The sequence below is a fragment of the Juglans microcarpa x Juglans regia genome, chromosome 7S, assembly GCF_004785595.1.
Source record: "Juglans microcarpa x Juglans regia isolate MS1-56 chromosome 7S, Jm3101_v1.0, whole genome shotgun sequence".
Taxonomy (NCBI): domain Eukaryota; kingdom Viridiplantae; phylum Streptophyta; class Magnoliopsida; order Fagales; family Juglandaceae; genus Juglans; species Juglans microcarpa x Juglans regia.
The window spans coordinates 8,438,136-8,456,149 of NC_054607.1; the positions used below are offsets into that span (position 1 = coordinate 8,438,136).

At 34.2% G+C, this 18,014-nt stretch overlaps 1 protein-coding gene across 6 annotated transcripts; it reads right to left on the reverse strand.

The window, feature by feature from the left end:
• Positions 1-1,712: 1,712 nt before the first annotated feature.
• LOC121240687 (phototropin-1-like) lies at positions 1,713-15,263 on the reverse strand. Of its 6 annotated transcripts, none has more exons than XR_005935587.1 (24): positions 14,954-15,262; positions 13,193-13,979; positions 12,895-13,077; positions 11,809-11,900; positions 10,476-10,746; positions 10,132-10,345; positions 9,952-10,022; positions 9,684-9,790; positions 9,524-9,573; positions 9,337-9,441; positions 9,011-9,070; positions 8,842-8,931; positions 8,591-8,667; positions 7,749-7,833; positions 7,124-7,204; positions 6,794-6,897; positions 5,798-5,847; positions 5,222-5,328; positions 4,960-5,091; positions 4,707-4,829; positions 3,776-3,827; positions 2,790-2,902; positions 2,123-2,258; positions 1,713-2,039 (listed from the first exon to the last, which is right to left on the reverse strand). XR_005935587.1 is itself a non-coding variant. In XM_041138186.1 (24 exons), the coding sequence occupies exons 2-24, from the start codon at positions 13,975-13,977 to the stop codon at positions 1,935-1,937; spliced, it is 3,198 nt and encodes a 1,065-aa protein (XP_040994120.1). In that variant the 5' UTR covers positions 13,978-13,979; positions 14,954-15,260; the 3' UTR covers positions 1,713-1,934. The 6 variants fall into 6 exon arrangements, 4 of the variants coding, with proteins under 4 accessions (XP_040994120.1, XP_040994121.1, XP_040994122.1 ...); XM_041138186.1 differs by having other exon boundaries at positions 2,123-2,263; positions 14,954-15,260; XM_041138187.1 differs by lacking the exon at positions 4,960-5,091 and having other exon boundaries at positions 2,123-2,263; positions 14,954-15,263.
• Positions 15,264-18,014: the final 2,751 nt, after the last annotated feature.

The window sequence follows — 18,014 nt, forward strand, 5'->3', positions numbered from 1 at the left end:
ACCTCCGTTCCATCATCAACTATTTCATAAGTCTTGAAAAGACTTATATCATTTGATATATGAATTGCAGCTCCAGTATCAAGCCACCATCTATTCTCAAATGTCACATGGTTGGATTCACAAATCGTCACCATGAGATATTCGGCCATGGCACTCGCTTTTTCTTTCCTCTATCGACATTGATAGGAATGATGCCCTTGCTTGGCACAAACAAAACCATGATATTTTTTCTTATTGTTTTGATATTTGGGGTTAGGGATATTTTCTTAAAACTTTTATCATTCTTTGCATGAACTTATTCTTCTGCTTGTTTTTGTTAACATCAATGACATTAACCTTTGTTTTCATTTTAGAAGAATCATCTTTTCTATCTCTATTTCTAGAATATTTTTCAATGCGTAAATGACGTTGAAGAGATTCTAAAAAATATTTTATATCATCATGCTTAAGTTTCCTTCTGTAATCATTCCATGTTGAGGGCAATTTATTAACAATTGCTCACATCAAGAAATTTTAAGCAATATCAATTTTCATTGATTTAAGATCACCAACGATAAGTAATAATTCATATATTCAGGTTAAAACTGGCTTATTGTTCCTCATATTAAAATCCATTAAATATGAAACAGTAGACATTTCGATAGATGCTTTCTTAATTTTATATTTTGTTTTCAAACTCTTCCATAATTCCGTTGCCGAAGGAGTAGACCAATAGACATTATATATCAAATTGGACAACATGTTAAGGATGTGGCCTTTGCATAAAAAGTCATCCTCTTTCCGCTTCCTCCGCTTCTCCTTCAACTCGGCACTTTCTTCTGGAGTAGGATCAGGAATCGCCTCCAAGTCATCTTCCAAAATGTATGCGAGTTTCAAAGTGGTGAGGAAAAACATCTTTTGCTACCAACGAATGAAATTCTGACCATTGAAACGATCAAGATGAATGAAATCTTGGTTCATCACTTGAATGGACTGCATCGCCTCCATGATACAAATTATGTTCTAAAACTGTTATAAAACTATAATGAAAATAATGGAATCATGAAGGTAGAAAATAAAGACCTTGACTCTAAAGCTCAATCGTAAATGATGATTTTTTTAGAACATATTTTGTTCCCTTTCAACTTGTCATAGAGTGATGACAAAATTATTATCAGGATACACTGAAGCACTCTCTCTTCTCGTTGTTCGATAATAACACTTTTATAAAACAACTCAAAAACACTATTTTATTTAGAATTATAAGATGAAGAGGTATATTTTAGAAGAAGAACTCTGGTTTTTCTTATATGTTCTAAAATTAGAACAAATCAATTATTTTATAACCACTTGTGAATCTATGATGCATTCCAACGGCTAGCAAACCACTTGTGAATCTATGGTTTTTCTTGTTACGTAACAGATACTGTCTAACGACTAGTTTTATTGTTATGAAACAAATGCTAAAAAACAACTAGTTTTCTTTTATCGTTACAAAGCTCCTTTATATATTTCAATGAGTTGACTTTCTACATCAATGCACAAGATTTTATTTAAATATAAGGAAAATGTGATATTACATTATTATTTAAAATACCCAAAAATAATTTTATCATTTTAATAAAATCTAACACAAGCAAAACCCTGTGAATAGGTTGATTTATACAATCTTTTAGTTGAAAGTTCAAACCAATTGGGATTAAGATTACACCATACACACATTATATAGGACATAATAGAACCTTAATTTCCTTGTACCGGTAGCTACTGGATTTAGCTGTTGATGAAGAAAATGCCAAGGGAGAAACACAACCCAAGCCATTAAAATCTGATTCCTCAACACATCAAGGATCTCTCAGAGCCTGTATGGTCTTTGTTTTCTGGAGGAGATATGATTCAAATTCTCAAATCATTAATAGGACCGACCGAAAATGAAGACACATTTATCATAGCTACTAGAAAACACTTGTCTGAAGATCCTGCAATCCAGGATCCACAAGTTTGGATTCCTTCTCAGCTTCAGTTGTCCCAAAGACAATAGCATCAAGCTTAGGAGGTTTCTGGAAACGTGCACTGTGTCAGAAATTAAATGTAGTATTTCATGCATTAGCTCCAATTCATGCATTTTAGGTTTTAAATTTACCATGTTTCGAATTAGCGCCCAATTGACACCCCAGAAGAAAGGGTGACTCTTAATTTCATTTGTCCCTTCCCGAGAACCCAATCGGTTTTTGGGATCCCTGTTCAACAGCCGATACATCAACTGCTTTGCTTGGAGACTAACCTGGAATGGAAGACATCAACTTTTTTTCAACACCTCAGCATATTTGGTTTATACCCATTGTGGTTATATGCAATTAAGGTAGTATCCAAACTCATACATAACTTCCTCTTTAAAAGAACAAAAACAAAAGAACTCATGCATAAGGTATGTATGTAGGTGGGAATGTAAGTTTGAACCTTTGGTAAAAATAGCTCCATGTAGTATTTAAGTGAAATGTGCTTCAGTTTTAAGTAAAAGAATCATATTTCTTAAGTTTGCTAGTTTTGGTTTCAGTTCCAAAATCATTCCATGATGAAATTCGCCCGGGGGTGGGGGGCTGTCTTTGTGTCGTTTCGGTTTCACTGTTACTTTTCCAAATGCTGACTATGGGAATTTCTTGTCAACTGCTCCCTCCCCCCCAAAGGGAAGAGCACAATATATCCATAAATGATTAGTTAAATAAAGCTCACGATGTTTTTTAGGAAATCATGCCAGTTTTATTAGGCAGTAAACGTGACAAATAGTTTAGGAGCAAGATATATCTCACCAGTATTCTTCTTGAAAACTTAAGATCCTTTTGAAGAATATTGGAAAATGTCTTTTGCCTAGTCTTTCCCCTAAATGGTGTATATCCATAGAACATCTCGTACATAATAATACCTGAGAAATGGAGCAGTCAATCAGAAAGGTGGTGTAAGCTATACAGTTCTCAAGAATGGTAACAATAAATGAAATAGTATTGCATGCTCCACATGTCACTGATAATATTGGTGTACAAGTAATGCAAATCAAGAATGATTTGTTATGGTTTACATGCTTCAAGAATAAGAAGACCAATGCATATCTTATCATTTCTTATGGACAACTTGTGCATTTGATTTTATAACAATATTTAAATTTTGAAATTTTCTTATCTAATGGATGATCAAGATCAAATAGTGATGATTTGCCTCCAAGTGTTTTAGATTATGTTAGGAAAACCAATATCAATCTCTTCCATTTGAATCAGGAAATTGGAAGAAGCTCTCCTTCCAGAAATACAATTAAATAGAATCATATCATACTCTGACATGATGGTGGAAACTTGCTCATGAAAAAGATAACAGAATTTGGAATATCTAAGAAACAATAAGCTTGGCTTATGCTAGTGTTAGAAAGTTCTTTTAATCTTTTGCATATTGTTCACTGATTTTCTTAAAGCTTAATCTCAGAGTTGTTATTGGTTCTCCACTTCCCACAAAGGATTAAGCATTTCAGATTGCTAGTTTGCCAAGACTAAAGAGCTTTCTTTTAGTACATAAATTTACATATTTGATTTTCCAATTTTTTTGTTTTGTTAAAACATTTATAAAGGGTTGCATTAGTATCCAACTGTAAAGCTTTTACAGTTACATTTGGATGGTTTCATGTTTCTAATTTGTATTTCAAGTTTTCCCCCCACCAAGCCAAAGTTTTTAAAAGAAAATCAAAGCCTGGTTTAAGTTAATATATGCACTTCGGATGCCTTATTCTATGAATAAGATAAAAATCTACCGAGAGCCCACCAGTCCACCGCACTAGTATGGCCTGCCCCATTTATGATTTCCTGCAAAGAATTGAAAGTAATTGGACATTCACATAAAATTCTGAAAATGACAACAGATGAGTCAAAATTAAATCTTATAGATGCATTGGATCTCCAAAAAGTTGTCTTAACAGGTGAAGATACAATTTCTAGGTAGAAACTACACAAGGTGACAGGTTTGCTGAACTAAAAAAGAAAAAGCAGTGAATGACGGTGTGTCATATCTCTTCTCACCATATAAAACATGTCTATTTAAAGCCTATCTATACATCATATAATTTTTAAACTCCTCTGAAACTACATCATCAACTATCCCACTATATTATTACTAGATGACAATTAGCACTATAAAGTCACATTATTATAATTATCACTATTATTATTATTATTATTATTATTATTATTATTATTATTATTCTCATTAAGTTAAGTTTATAAAATTAAAAAACAATATATCAAATCATATTAATAATTTTTGTTTATAGTTAGCAGTCTTTTAGTTTTCTATTTTCTGTTTTCTCAACTTATTCCCTTTTCTATGACACACTATATCAAAATGGCTTTTGGTCCATCTCTTCACTAAAGTAAAGTTTGTGAGGTTTATCTTCAACACAGGAGAGTAAGGGAATAGAAGATCAAATAGCTCAACCAAAATTTTAGATACAAAATGCTAACGTTTACACTCTTTTAAAGGTTCTAGTTATGGTATAATGCCTCAAAGTGTGACAACTTAGTTAAATAGAATATTTTTCGTTTCCTCAATTTAGCTATTTCCTCAAAATGAAACACTACATGAAGATGAATTTTTTCTGAGACAATTAGTGAAATTCTTCTAAGATAGACATGTAACAAGCACATGTTAAGATCCAGTAACTGTAACGATATTCAATTTTGACAAACCGGAGCTATGTACTCCTCAGTGCCAACAAAAGAATTTGATGCTCGCACAGGTTCAGCCATGAAGATAGGATTCTGATGACCTTTGTGTTGCGTTTTCTTTTCAGTTGTACCTGGAATCAAAAGCTGCAAAGAGCACAGCCAAAACTATCATATTTATTCCAAAGTCTCAAAAAATGATTGGATGTATGCCAAGATTTTTTCTTTGTTTTTGCTGAAAATATTTATGCGATAGAAGATTTGATAACTAGAATACCTGAGGTTTGCAGGATGTCAAACATAACAAATCAAAATCTGTTATGGACACATGCCCATCGCTCTGGAGTAAAACGTTTTCAGGTTTCAAATCCCAACTACAAACATTTTCATTTGTACCTGGAATCAAAAGCTGCAAAGAGCACAGCCAAAACCATCATATTTATTCCAAAGTCTCAAAAAATGATTGGATGTATGCCAAGATTTTTTGTTTGTTTTTGCTGAAAATATTTATGCGATGGAAGGTTTGATAACTAGAATACCTGAGGTTTGCAGGATGTCAAACATGACAGATCAAAATCTGTTAAGGACACGTGCCCATCGCTCTGGAGTAAAACATTTTCAGGTTTCAAATCCCTGTAAATTATCCCTGTAAGGAAATCAGCAGGATATTCATTAAAACTATGAAGATGCAAGAATGCAAGGATTTATCTAATTAGTCCATTGTCTAATCCACTATACCCACATCAAGCTGTGGTGACAAACTGCATCAATACATAATGTCAAGCTTTAAGTAGCAGAAAATTTCAGCATTTACACTCTGCTTAGGTATCTTAAATATCATTATGCAGGTACAAGGAACACACTTCAGGGAGCAAGACAGAAAGGTTCACACAACAATCAGTAGGGCCATCTTGACACAAAAACAAAATACTGTGATAGCATCAGATGTGGAAACAGCTGGAAAAATACTAACTTGTCAAGCTTGCTCAGAAAGACTTCCTTCAGTTACTCGCTGACTATGTTTTTGAATTACCATTTACCAAAACCATCACTCATTACATATATGCTGTATACTGTTTAATAGAAAGACGCATACATAATGCACAGTAGCCTACCCTGAAAGTGAAGGTACTCCAATGCAATTATTAGCTCCGCAGCATAAAATCTATAGTTATCAACGATTGCAAGTCAGTTCCAATAAAACTTAGCAACATTAGCAATCACAGAAATAATACGGCTTTGATTGATAGACCAAAAAATTTTCGTAATTGCCCAAAGGATTGAAATTAAATGTGTGCAAAACTTGGCTAAAAGCTTTTGTAACTTGTCCAATAATGTAAAGGAAAAACTACCATAAATTTATATTTGCTTAGACAAACAATTCCTTTAGCACTCAGTAAAAGGTCATTTATCAGAACGATTAGCTGCAACTTGGTACAAAAAGAAAAACTTTCCGAACACTGTCTAGGTATCATTTCCTCATTTGAACATCATGGTGAAGATCAGAACAAAATGAAGTAATTAGTATCATGAATACCAAAACAAATGAAAAAGGGTGAATCCATGCGAGCATTAGATTTATTATTCATACAGCAAGGGGCTCATCTGTTTGCAACTTTGGGGATGCCAATCAGAAAAACGCGATGCAAAAAACTAGCTTTTATGCTGATCAAATTAGAGTGGCCTAAGAAAAGTACGAGTATAATTGGGATTGAAGTTACCATTTTTTTTTTTTTGTATTGTTCCATTAAAAATGACTCCTATCACCGGTGACTAAGAATACCCCTCTAATTCATGAAACTGTAGAAAAGGGATCAAATGTCTCAAATTCTTCTGACAAAAGTATAACTGCAAATGGATCACTTTGAATACAGAAAGAAAAAATAAAATTGAATAAGCTTTCAGACTATTTTTTTATAAGTAGCTTCCACACTATGTATAAGCTACAGGATAAGCTTGTATAAATTTTTGTCCAACTACAAAAGCAATATCTTTAAATCATTATTCTATGCTCATGTTATCTTAGCTAACTCTCAAACTCGTTACAAAATGATTTTCCTTATTTATTTTATTTGATTGGAACAGTTTGCTTTTATCTGTTAAATATTTACCTCACTGCATCTTCCTTCAGGACCTTTGTAGGTTGTCTCTCCAAAAGCAGGAAGAGTTCTCCACCAGGGCAGTAATCAGTTATTAGACAAACATGTGTTTTGGTCTACAAAGGAAATACCTTGATTGTATCAGATTCTTGTTAAAGAGTCCATACTTTTATTCTATTACAGTTAGTAGCATATAAACTTTCTATTCACAAAGCAAAGTCATACGCTTCTCTCCACTAGGATTAAGTAATCAAAGAATCAATTTAACTCCTGCAGCTCATAGTTTTTTCTTCATTGAAAACCATCTCCTTTATTACTGAAATTTATAGAGATATTTCTAACCTGAAATGATGCATACAGTGTGGGAAGAAAAGGATGATCTAACATGTCAAGGATTTGTCTCTCTGCACAAGCTCTATGCACCTGTGGAACATGAAGAAAGGAGCTACATGTATAGATGTGGAAGAGTAACAAGAGAACATGATTAATGAACTACTTACAAAAAATTTACTCAACGTGTAGAGAAATAGGAGGAAACAAATTATAAAACTTAATATCCAAGTTGTAAATATTTACTTGTCCCTTGAAGTTGAAGCAATAAAAATAAAAAAAAGGCCCTAAATTGGCCTAGTAAGATGGTAATATCTTCCAGCTACATCGTGCCATAGAGTTTATTTAATGTTGTGATAAAAGAATGGATGAGATTCCTTGTCTATTCAAAGGTTCATTTTATTATTTGCCTCAGTTTAGACGGTAGAAACACAATGTAGTAACACAGAACTTAAAAGTTATAATTACATTCAATCAAGCAGCAAGAATAAAATTGGATCTCTAAAGCGAAGATAGCCTAGCTAAAATATTACATAAATGTAAAACAGAATCCAATAAGAAGTGATAGGTACGCTTGACTTCCCGCTAAAAAAGAAAACGTAAAGGTAAATAAGATGTGTATAACCAATTTCAATACCTTGTTACGGTTGAGCATAACACTTTTATCCATAGCCTTCATGGCAAAATTCAGACCACTTCCGCACAATTCCACCAAATGCACACTGCGATACCAGTCATGAGTCATACAAATTATCCAAAACACATACAAGATTAAATCAAGATTTAAGATAAAAAGGGGGTATCAAATATAGACCATAATAAAGTCAACAAGCTCTTGGGGAGATTACTATAGACCATAATAAAGTCAACAAGCTCTTGTGAAGATTTCCAAGCAAAAGTTCAGCTTCCATTTGCATCTTACTAATATCTTTAGGTAGCAGATACTAGGCTAGAACAACTTTGATTTTGTTATCGAAATCAGCCATTTATACTTCTAACTGATAGAATATAGTTAACACTACTTATTAACATCAATTGAGTAACCCTAAGTTGTTATAAGGGCTTTGCAGTTGAGGTCAAAATACTAACAGTACTTCCAAAGGTATCGGTGTAAGATATGGTCTCAGTCTAAATAGCAGAGTATGTGCAAAGTATATTTATGTAAATAAGGTATCATAATTTCTAAAAACAACATTATGGGTTTTAAAAAAAACAACATTATGGGTTTCAACCGAGACGTCAAGTATTGGCAACAGCTTGAGTCACTCAGCTGTTTAATAATGACAACCCAAGAAGTCAAGAAATTAATGTTGGATTCATGGGGACTGCATATTATACTATTCTAGGTCTTGTTGCAACTTGTAAAATTCCAGCCACACAAACTTAAGTTTCCATGGCATTAAGTCTGTGACTCCACTCTAAATACCACAGTTATTATTGCTGCAAAACTGATGGGAAAAATGGAAAAGAGCATCATACATCCCAGTATCACCAGATCCCAAAGGTTTTATTGGCCTGAAATGTTTCAAGCCTATCTGTTCTCCACTATCTAGAATCTGCAAACAGGGGTTACATGAGCAAATTAGAGAGATAAAGGGGAGTAAAATTCAAGAAAAGATAGAAAAGAAAATCCAAATACTTGAAGAGGCAATGAGGAATGTTGAAAAATATAGCATAAATCTTAAGAAAAAGACAAATATCTTCAATAACCATATTTTGAAGATTAATACCTTTTGGATAGCTCTCCAAGAGGGGCTGTCTTTCCTGTGAGGTTTTGGGTGAACTACCTTGGAATGGTTAATCCATAAATCTTCTGGTTTCTGTGGTTGGAAAAAAATACTTGTAGTAATTGTTTACGTCCAAAAGCTTTTCAGAAAATGTGTTTCAAGGGGACATTACCAAATTAGCATCAGGAAGCTCTCTCACTGCAACATCAACATTTTCTGCAGTTTCTTTGACCTGAGAGTAGATGTCAAGTCAAGATGTTTAAGAAACCCACCAATGTTTTGTAGCTGTAAGCTGTAAACAAGTCGAGATTTTCACTCCCCCTTCCTCTATCCCACCCAAATTAAAAATAAAAAATAAAGAGAAAGAAAACATGTTAACAAACTAATACGCAGTGACCTCTGAATTGATATTTGTAATTTTGCACACCGTTATACCCCAAACAAATCCAAAAGCAGATCATGAAAGAAATAAAGGAAGCATTTGAAAAAGGTGTAGACCAGTTTTTCACTCTCTTTTGCAGTGTCTTCTGGAATGCAGTTGCAAAGTGGCTCAATGTGTTGACTACCATCTAATTGTACCCCAATAAAATACTGTACTTCACCCTGTTGAATAAGTAATATTCTGATTAACTCTCTTGTTAAGATCACATTATGTACTTGTGAAGATTATTTGCACTGTGCATACTTTTTGATCACGCATGGGTTGCAAATGAAACAGGTTCCAGAACTTTTTACCTGAAATGAGTGTAAAGCTATTAATTAAGGAGGGATAAAAAGTACTTTGTTAAGTCAGCATTTCATTTATTTATTTTACATAGAGTAGAAATTGTATAGAGAAAGCACACCACTCTTCGTGTAGTTAATGAGCTGGACTGTGACTTCTGTCTGGTTGTCAACTGCCTCTCTAATTTTCCTCACAGTTGCAGGATCAGTTTCGGGTCCTTGCAGAAACCTATAACATCCAAACAAAATAGATATGTTTGTTGAATCTTATAGGAATAAGAAAATGCGCTGAACCTTGGCTAAAATGCATTCCCTTTATTACTGGATGGAGATACATTCCGTTTTGCATCATTTTCATACTTCAAAACATCAAACAATTTTGAGGCACACCTGCAATTTCTTCCCAGGATTTCTTCACGACTAAACTCCGTAAGTTCTAAGAAGCTATCGGATGCAAAAATCTGAAGATTCGAATAATAAGAAACATTAAAGAAATATTCATCAATGTGCTTACTGAAATCCAAATAACATAGTTGGAGCAAAACAGATAGTTCCAAGTAGAAATCTTACGATAGGATTATCAGGGAGCCTTGGATCTGTAATGACAAAATTTTTCTCGATGCGCTCAAGTGTAGTAGCAAGATCAATACCCTTTCTCATTTCCTTCTTCCTTACTCTGTCATCAACATGGTCAAGCCACTCATCATCATTACTTCCATCATCATCCATAGCAGTTTCAAAGTCAAGACTTCCCTTAATGTTGGATTGACTTTTCCTAATAATCCTGATCACAGGTAGAAGAGCCATATAAGAAAGGAGCTTACATGATATACAAAGACATTGATAAAAAAGTGAAGTCAAGTATAAAAACTGCATTTGAAAGTATGCTTATCATTCTGGACAGGATATTATACCCCATAAAAGAACGCCTACTAGATTTTCTCTGTTTCTTTTCGGGTAACTCACTGAGGCCCTGCATTGAGCTTCTAGTACTTGCAAATGAGTTCCTCCTAGGTGGAACACAACTCTCTGAGTTTCTCCTTGCTAGTGATTCAATCCTCCCCTCTTCCTTGCCACCTCCTGATTTTCTGAAGGGGCGATTTATTGATTCGCTGAGTGCACGAGGTCTCTTCACTGCCTGCACAACCTCAGAAACAGAACTGGTAGCCATCTCTTTCTGGCGAGCTGCAACAGACAGTGTATTCAATTAAGCCTAAAATTGTTTTTTTTTTTAGAAGTACATCTTGAACACTAAATCATATTTTAAATCAAAATCATTTTTTCTAATTTGCAAAATACGTCTTACCACTAACAAATTATGATACCTTGGGAATTTTCATGACTATAAACCCATTATCCAGTATTCCTGTTGGGTTTTTCCTTTCCTGATCGTCTCAGTGCCATACTGGAATTCTTAGAATGCTTGTGGTTTCTGATATTCTGGGGAAATTGCTAGTGTCTAATTTGATTGAAATAACTAATGCAAAAACATAGAATGTTCAGTTTCTTTGCAGTCTGTTTATCTCCACAATAAAATAACGCTTCAGTTCTTGGGTTAATGCTGGCTTACATACTTTTGCCATGTTTGCAGTAAACTGATAAAATCAGTAAATTCCAGAATGGTTGAAGTTAGCTTCTGCTTACATTTTGGAGGAATGCTTGTGTTACATCTATCATATTCACAACAAATAATCTACAACACCTCAACGAATGCCTCCAGTTCCTGTAATCCATTTCTTACTAGCAACAAATGGGGCCTTAGACATTATGAGTAATCTCAAGGTTCCTAAGATAGAGGTTTCTTTAGGATTATCAGGATGGCATTTCCAACTATACTTGAAATTCCTGTAAAAAGTTACAAATAGTTAATTGGAAGGACTTGGCTCTGTTAGAATGAGTCTCCTAGCCCAGTGTGTGTTCCTTATTGTTGAGTTATGGCAGTTGTACACATAATTTATCATTTATATCGCAGTTTAATCAAGTTTGTTTTTGGGGGAAACTTTCTATTGTTCCAGTCTTTAGTCTTTAGTCTTTAGTCTTTAGTTTACACTAATTCTTTAGATCTTTTCTCTCATAGTTTATAAGAAAACGATTATAGAATCCTTTTTTTCATCATCCAACTCCATGGAACTCAACTAAATTCAAATAGAACCCAAATTTCATTAGAGGCTCTTTTTTCCCCAATAACAAATAATGAGCTCCAACCAAATATGAAAAGAAAGAGAGAGGATGTGGCGCAATATATACCATCATATCGAATCAAGGACTCTGGCAATCCATTGGGACGCACCGTTTTATCCCTGGACCCCTCTGTATGCTTGCTAACCTCCATTTGCATCCTGCCAAATCACCAAAGCAACAACAAAGATAAGGAAAGCATTCCATTAATGCGAAATTAATAAATTCCCAACTCCCTGTCTTTCCATCACCATCCATCAACGATTGGACGGTAAGAAGTTCATCACCCATGCCCATGCTCATGCTCATAGCTTAAAAGGCCGGACCACATTCCATATCACAATCAAAGAATTGAATTCAGCAAGGGACAGTGTTGTGGGGGCAACACAGTTGGCCGAAAAGTTGGTTCTTTAATACGGCGACATCCTACATGCTTGATCATGATCATGCTAGGAAGAAGAGGCAGTCCCGGTGTTTCTATTTTTTTTTTTTTTTTCCCCAACATTTCACATCCCCATTTATCAATCACTTGATTCTGGTAACCTCGTTGGCCAAAAAAGTTTAGGTTGATGAATACAAAAAGGATAGAAGTTTTCAAAAAAATTTCAACTCATTTATAAAATTGACTTGTGTATTTTAATAAGTGATATATATATATATATATATATATATCAATTTTTTAAGTTATACTTTTAAAAAAGTAGCCACTCTTCTCACCTAATTATATATTTACAAAAAATTGATATATAGTATCTTTTATGTATTTTTTATATATTTTATATATGATTAGTTACGTTATTTTTTTAATATAAAATATTTTTTTTAATCAATCACATTAATAGAATAGATAATAAATATATAAAAATAACTGTATATATTATATTATAACTCTTTTTTTTTTCCAACTTCCTCCAATCGAAAATTGTTACGTGTCCTTACGCATATGATAAGTATATGTTTTTTTAATAAATGGACCTATGACATTTTTTAATTTGGATTTTTTAATCTGGTTCTAAGAATTAAAAGAAATAAATATATGAAGTAAACTTTTAAGAAATATTATTATAGAGTTTATTCACAAGAAAACTAGAAAAAAAAAAAAATTATAGAGTTTATTTTATTTTATATGAAAATTTTTGTCCAAATAGAACTAACCCAATAAATTTAATGATTTTTCCAGTGTCGTCCTTAATGGGTGTAATAGTGAGTAAATTCCAAAACGGCGTGCCATCTTTCTTGTAATTGAGCAACCTCCCACAGAAGCTCGACCCTGCCTGTAATGTCTCTCTTATCTTCGCTACGTCTTCTGGGTCTGTATCCTTACCCTGTAAAAACCGACTGAGACAAGACAGTCCCCACATGCAAAATGTCGTTAACAACCTTCACATGATCACATGCATATATATGACAGTTATTACAGTTCAAACTGAGGGGAAATGCACAATATTATTACCAGTTCCGACCGACCACCTCTTTGGATGTGTACCCTGTCATCCTGAAGAATCCGGCACTGGCGTACATTATCGGACAATCCGGTTTGGTCGCGTCGGAGACCACAAACGTTTGTTGGAACGTTGATAAGGCGTCCCTTAGGTCCTCTGATATTCTCGGAATCCCATTCTCTTTCCCCGCTCCGTCTTCCGATAAGTCGCCGGAGCTTCTCATAGAGTTGTTCGAGTCTCTTTTTGGGTTTCCAGGCTGGTTGTTCGAGTCATTGACTCCGCTTCCACACGAGCTTCGCACAGAGTTGTTTGAGTCTCTTCTGTGGTGTCCGCTGCCTCCCGAAGTCCTGACGGAAACCCCTTGCGGCTTGCCCGTCTCTGTGTCGGTTTTCAGCACCAAACCCCACTCGGCCGCTCGTTGTGCCGCGGCACCGACTTCTCCCGACCTTGATTGCCTCTTGGACATAGGTTCCTCGTGATCATCGTGCTCATTTAAGATCGCCAAGAAGGTCTTCTGGGGGATTGCTGTTGGTGATGGCATCGGTGGTGGGGTGGAGTCTTTGAGGGCCAACCATGAGGTGGCGATGTCCACATTCCGACCAGACTTGGAAGAGCGCTTGGGAAACTGGTCCCGTCGGTTGCTCACGCGTGTATCAAGCCATCTCTGCCATGTGGGTTGTGAAAGGATGGTCTGGTTCGTTGGCCTAATAGAGTAGTTGGTGGGATTGAAGACTTCGAGTGAGCGTCTGCGTGGTGATGGTGTACTGAGAGACGATTGCTTGTTTGATTGGTCCATCTCTGCAGCAATGAAAATGACAACAAATGAATGTTTATACATACATACATACATGAAATGAATATACACGAGATATATAGCTGTACAGAAACTGGAAATCTTGAAAGTGATTGAAATCCGGGTCTAGATGGACCTCGGCTACCCAACTATTTTGGGCATGTTTAACCAGGATTTTTGCTGTCATCTGAGAATGCGGATGCAAGTTGCAGAACGGTGCTATGAACTGCGATTTTGCAGTTTTCTGATTGGGAGTGAGGGAGATACTATTAAATATTGGTGTAGTTTGGGTTGGAGTTTGGATTCCAAACATTAAATAGCTCCACATCTTATACCCATCTCTCCTAATAGTCAATTTGCATGCTTTCCTCCATGGAAATTATGGTGAATGTTGTTTTTTCATCATCGAAAGAAACTCTACGCGTCTCATACTTTTTTAGTGTAGTTTTATTCCTATGATCATCAGATTAAGGGACCCAATAAAAAAAAGGGATAGACATTAGAAAGAGCAAAGATCTGAAGTTGTATCCAAGCAAAGACAGATTTCTTAGGTAGTTTGATAATGAATTCAAGTCGTGCAACTCAGCAGTTTGCTGCGGGTGAGAGTCGGAGAGAACAGAACTAAACATAACAAAAAGAAAAAGAAACACCAACTCTGCAACTCATCAAAGCTAGGAAAGATGAAACACTGAATGGATAAAACAAAATCAGAACGCAAAAGCAATATGAGATTTTGTACGGCTATCATCTGGGGAAAAAAGTAGGAAAAAAAAAAAAATGTAAAACCATGGCTTTTGGTGCTCAAGACCAGATGGCATCTCCTCGCCGGCCTGTAATAGAGAGAGGCAGATGCATTGTGAAAAATAACCCTCTCCGGAAAAACTTTCAGAATTGATTAACCAATGATCAGTTGCATGAAACTTCTGAGTAGGAAGAACATAGAAATTGCAGATATATAATTCATGACAAGAAATTATACCCCATGAAAGATCGGCGACTAGATTTTCTCTGCACTGAGCTTGAGTTCCTTCTAGATTGGAGCAACACTCCCTGAGTTTCTCCTTGCTACTGATTCAGTCCTATCCTCTTCCTAATTGTTGCCACCTCCCGAATTTGTAAAGGGACGATTTATTGATTCGCTCAGTGCACATGACGAGGTCTCTTTCACTGCCTGCCCAAGACATTGGCAGAATTGATCGAAGTGTCCTAGCTAGCCCCATGCATATATGGGTGTTCTTCAGTACTGTTCAGTCATGGCACCTGTGCATATAATTTATCCTAATTTGATGTTTAAAATATAAATGCTAAGGCCGCGTTTGGTTGTTGAGATGATCTCAAATGATTTGAGTGGACATATAAATAGTAAAATTTTGTGAATCACATTGAGATGTGTTTGAATGTAAATAGGTTGAAATATATGTTTAAATAAATGAAATAGACTGATATGAGTTTAAGTCTCATCAATGATTATTTTGAGATGAGTTGAGGTGAATTTGTATTCCAAACATAGCCTAAATCCTTGGGACACTTTCTCGGGATTTCATTGAAGTAATCGTAGTTTAATCAAGTTTTTTTATTTTTTCTAATCGTAGTTTAATCAAGTTTAATGAGACCTAATTAAGGCTTAGTGTACGTTTAGGTAACGAGGTAAAATGGAAAATTTTTAAAATTTTTCATAATTTCTTTCTAAAACATTACTTAAATATAAAATATTTTTTAATTTTAAATCTTCAACTTTTTCATCTAATCATTATCCATTACATCTCTTATAAACTTCAAAATAAAATATAAAAATCAATACAACATTTTCAAACTTCAAAATAAAAGTAATATTAAAAAATTATATTTAAATAATTTTTTAACTTTATAATATTTTTATTTAATTATTTCTATTTCATTTTTTAAAAACCAATAAAATATATTAACTCAAATAATTTTACTAATATTCATAAACTATTTAACTATTATTATAGAATTCTTAGATACTCTGTCCAAACGAGCCTAAGTGACCTCATTTAGTTCACTATCAAGTGTTTATTTTATTTTTTTGGGAAATTTTATGTTGTTCCAATCTTTATACACGTATTAATTCTTGAGCCATGATAACATCAGAGATCATTTAACTAAAATTGTAGAGGTATCGATCCTTGATGATCTTTTTAATTATCTTCTATATAGTTTATAAGGAAAGGAATAAAATATATTGAGGCTGGGCCACATTTCATATCACAATCGAAGAATTGAATGGAATCCGGCAAGTGACAGCATTGTGGGGGCGACACGGTTGGCCGAAAAGTTGGTTCTTTATTGAGGCAATGACATCCAACATACTACGAAGAAGATGCAGTACCGGTACTGTTTCTTGCTTTTCCATTCTGTATTGGCCTGTCAGTTTAATAAAATATGGGTATGTTCTGAGAGAAATTGGACCAAATTACTAGGATGCTGGTGAATCCAACTGACTTGACAAATCAAGAAAAGAAAAACCAAAGAAATTAATAATGGGTAATATTCTCGTGTTCCCCGGGTTAATACTTTTAACTAATAGCACTCTTATTAAATTAATTAAAGTCAAAGTATATTTTTTATAAATATAAGATAAATTTAGTTTTTAACTATCTCATTCACATAAATCTTTATATTGAAATAATTATTTTTTCATTATATGACAATAAAATAATAAAATATAAATTTGGTTTTGGTTATTCACATTAAATCTCTATATTGGATTATCTATTTATTCATGAGTAATTAATAATTTTAAAAATATTTTAATTTTTTTAATTATGAAATTATTTTATTTTATCATATTTTACTATTCATAATATTATATATTAATTAGTAATCATATTCTAATTAAATTATGAGTTAAAAATATAAACTAGAAAGACGTTGATGGAGACCTCGGAAAAGAAAAACAAATGATATAAAATGGATTTAATGAATAAACAATGTCTTTCAAATTTAAAAATTACTTTAGAAATTACTGTAGTTTTAGAATATAGCTATTCTAATATAATATATTTTATGGTTCAATAGCTAAATTTTCATTGGATTTAGCTTTTAGCTAATCCAATGAAAGTGCTCTGACTATGTGCAGCTAATTGTGAGATGGGGGATACTGATATGCCAATGTAGAAGTAGAATGAAGTAGATGAGTCTTGGAACTCAATAGATAAGCCTAAATCCATAGAGGACTCGGGTTGAGGTTAACTTACCTCTTCAATAGAGTCCTATTGAGTAAACTATTGAGTAAACTAGGATGGCACCTCCTCAATAAGGACACTAGTGCTTGGAAATCCTTAATTGCTACTTTTTGCCTGCAGATTAATGGGTCAGTACAAAAGTTTGGATGGAACCCTGGATACCCACAACGTCCCCTCCTACCCCAATTCCTAGACCGACAATAGAGTCTCTGAATTAATTCTAGAAAAACCCAGAAGATGGAACACTCTCTTCCTCCAAACTTTATTTTCTCAAAGCACTGCTAATGAAATTGAAATAATCCCACTAGGTCAGTTTCAATTCCACCATATCAGGGATAGTCTTGAATGCTACATCTTTCTTCTGTGAAACTCTCTGTCAAATCTGCATATGCAACAATAATAGCTTAGCTTAGTGGTCCTAGTTCCTTACATCCCTCTCTAATTTAGACAAAGTTATGGTCCTTAAAAATCCAAGATCGTCTTAAACTTTTCCTTTAGAAAGCACTTAGTACCTATTAGATCATTTTTAAGAATCTGTATCTCACTAAATAAGGACCAAGTTAGTGTCTTATTTGTCAAATGGAAGAGGAAACAACCTCTCACTTATTTCTGAAACGTTCTTACTCCCATATCCTTTGGAGACAATTATCACCATGGCCCTAAGATATGTTTTGTAGCACGTCAAGACGTTACTAGCTAGATTTTGGTAATCCTTAACCCTGCTAACAACTTGAATATTATGGCCAAGGACATACATAAATTCTAATTATTTGTTGTGCTAGCTATAGATAACCATTGGTTTGATAGAAACCAGATCATTCATGATTCTATAAT